The sequence below is a fragment of the Lottia gigantea genome, assembly GCF_000327385.1.
Source record: "Lottia gigantea unplaced genomic scaffold LOTGIsca_3859, whole genome shotgun sequence".
NCBI lineage: Eukaryota > Metazoa > Mollusca > Gastropoda > Lottiidae > Lottia > Lottia gigantea.
Window position 1 is genome coordinate 77 of NW_008709315.1, and position 2,992 is coordinate 3,068.

Here is a 2,992-nt window from a genome sequence, read left to right on the forward strand (position 1 = left end):
CATTGTTAATTGATGTACCACACTGTACCACAATGTAAATTGATGTGCCACAATGCAAATTGATGTGCCACATTGTAAATTGATGTACCACACTGTACCATTCTGTAAATTGATGTACCACACTGTACCATTCTGTAAATTGATGTACCACACTGTACCATTCTGTAAATTGATGTACCACACTGTACCATACTGTAAAATGATGTACCACACTCTACCATTCTGTAACTTGATATATCACACTGTACCACTCTGTAAATTGATGTATCACTTTATACCACTGTCAAGTCAACATTGTGCATCAATGTACATAATGTAAACTCTGCACACTTTTGGTCAATGAAAACAACACACATCAATGTACACCACTGTAACTTGTACACTCTATGGCCAACATGTGTACACTCACAGTCATTAACTAATTTTCAAATCGTACATCAATGTACATACACAAGTAAACCCATGAACACAATTACATCAATATACTTGTCCTTAAACCACTGTACATCAATGTACTTACAGGTAAACCCATGTGTACACTGTACATCAATGTACATGTCAGTAAGTCCATGTACACTACATCAATGTACATGTCAGGAGTCAGGAAGTCCATGTGTACACTACATCAATGTACATGTCAGCAAGTCCATGTACACACTGTACATCAAGCTGTACCTGTCTTCAACCCACTATATAAAGTATATTAGTATTTGGAGAGTAATTTCAATAGATAAATGACTTAGATTCTAGTAATTGGGGAATAAAACTCGAGTTGTACACTAGCGTAGTCAGTAATCGCCTGCGTGAATAAAGTTAAACTGTAGAAACTGAGAGTTTATGGGAGTTTTAGGTGAAGGACACATATAGCGATAGTCCAGATCGAAGGAATCCGTCCTGTGTATTGCCGGTTCAGATTTACTGCGTTTTATCTTTGGTATACTACTGTATAAAGATTCTAATGATGCAAGAAGCTGAAAAGAAATAAAGTGGAGTTTTACACCCTTAATTTGAATATTTTTGGTAGTTAATTGCAATGCAGCGTGAAATGAAATGAAAATCAACTGTGTGGAAATTTAACTTAATGCAGTGTGGAATGAGGTAAATTTCCCCAGAATAGCAGCATTAGCCTATTATTGAGATATCTTTTACATAGACTGCAGCACACAGGGCCTTGATTCATTGTCCCACCTGTTCACTGGCAGGTTCAAATTAACATATACTTGCACTAAAAATAAAAATGTCCGTAGCAAAATAACGCAGAAATAAAAGGTTTTAAGGTCAAAAAGATGGCTACCATACCTGTTGAAACAATGGTCTATTCTCCCATTCATATTGACATGAGTCTAACATGTGACGTTTAAATGCTTTAGGTGTATCAGATCTAGCCTTATTGACATCTGGTCTTAAATAACCTTTACCAACCATAAATAAGATCTAAAATAGAACAAAGTTATATATAACATAAATATCCTTTCTAAAATAGAACAAAGTTATATATAACATAAATATCCTTTCTAAAATAGAACAAAGTTATATATAACATAAATAACCTTTCTAAAATAGAACAAAGTTATATATAACATAAATAACCTTTCTAAAATAGAACACAGTTATATATAACATAAATATCCTTTCTAAAATAGAACACAGTTATATATAACATAAATATCCTTTCTAAAATAGAACAAAGTTATATATAACATAAATATCCTTTCTAAAATAGAACAAAGTTATATATAACATAAATATCCTTTCTAAAATAGAACAAAGTTATATATAACATAAATAACCTTTCTAAAATAGAACACAGTTATATATAACATAAATAACCTTTCTAAAATAGAACACAGTTATATATAACATAAATAACCTTTCTAAAATAGAACAAAGTTATATATAACATAAATATCCTTTCTAAAATAGAACAAAGTTATATATAACATAAATAACCTTTCTAAAATAGAACACAGTTATACCTTTCATTTAATTTTGAACGGACAGTCAGGGCGATGGTAAGATTATGCAAATATATGGGGGTGGAGGTTGTTGTCAAAAACTTGACTTACCTGGTCCTTATTGCTGATATTACTATAAGGCAATTCTCCAGTCATGAGTTCATATAACACAATACCAAATGCATAAACATCAGATTGAAATGTGTAGGGATTATGTTCTTTCATACGAATTACCTCAGGAGCCTACAAATAAAAAAAAAACGAAATCAAGGTTTACATTTTGTTTTCTGACAGTAACTTATTAAGAAAAGGACTGAAAATTTGCCAGACTTGTAGCATGGACAATCTGTATGCATTAGGCAGGGACTTGGTTTCTAATTCTATCCAAGGGATAGGTCTCTCAAATGTACATCACTGACAGAGGAAAAATAAAAACATGATGTTTTTTCTAGACGCTCTTTCCATGTATTGTAAACAGATAGAACTGGCTTAGAAAAATTCATTGATTACTGCCAATGCTTGGATAGTACATTAAGTCCCAAACCTCTCTGACTATCTTTGAAGATTCTAGTATTAAATACAACACTCACCATCCAGAGTATAGAACCAGTTGGTTGTTGAAATTGATGAGATCCACTCCATCTTGTTTTTACCGTAGCCAGACCGAAATCTCCAATCTTGACAGTCATATTATCAGATAATACCTCCGTTAAAAATATATCTTATATTGGTTAAAGATATCAGAATAATGACCTGACGATTTGTATATATTGTCATTAATCTTACTACACCATTGAAGATGGACATCAAGTGTACAATGAGGGAAATTTTGACAAAAAGAACCATGTTTTCAGTGTAATAAATACCTAAGTAGAAACCACAGTTTAAAATATAAAATTTGTAGATATTGAATGGAAACTGCACATTACTTTAATGCACTGGCTATTTGTACCGTCAATCTGGCAGATTTTATAGAAAAGGATACTATTTGACTTTAAATCTCTGTGTATGATATTTTTCGCATGAAGATAACTGAA

At 32.0% G+C, this 2,992-nt stretch overlaps 1 protein-coding gene across 1 annotated transcript; it reads right to left on the bottom strand.

The window, feature by feature from the left end:
• Window positions 1-788: 788 nt before the first annotated feature.
• LOTGIDRAFT_176776 (hypothetical protein) lies at window positions 789-2,644 on the bottom strand (the record flags this gene model as incomplete). The annotated part of the gene is made up of 4 exons (XM_009059337.1): window positions 789-971; window positions 1,300-1,434; window positions 2,067-2,198; window positions 2,546-2,644. 4 exons carry the CDS (start codon window positions 2,642-2,644, stop codon window positions 789-791), a joined length of 549 nt encoding a protein of 182 aa, XP_009057585.1.
• Between the last annotated feature and the right edge of the window lie 348 nt (window positions 2,645-2,992).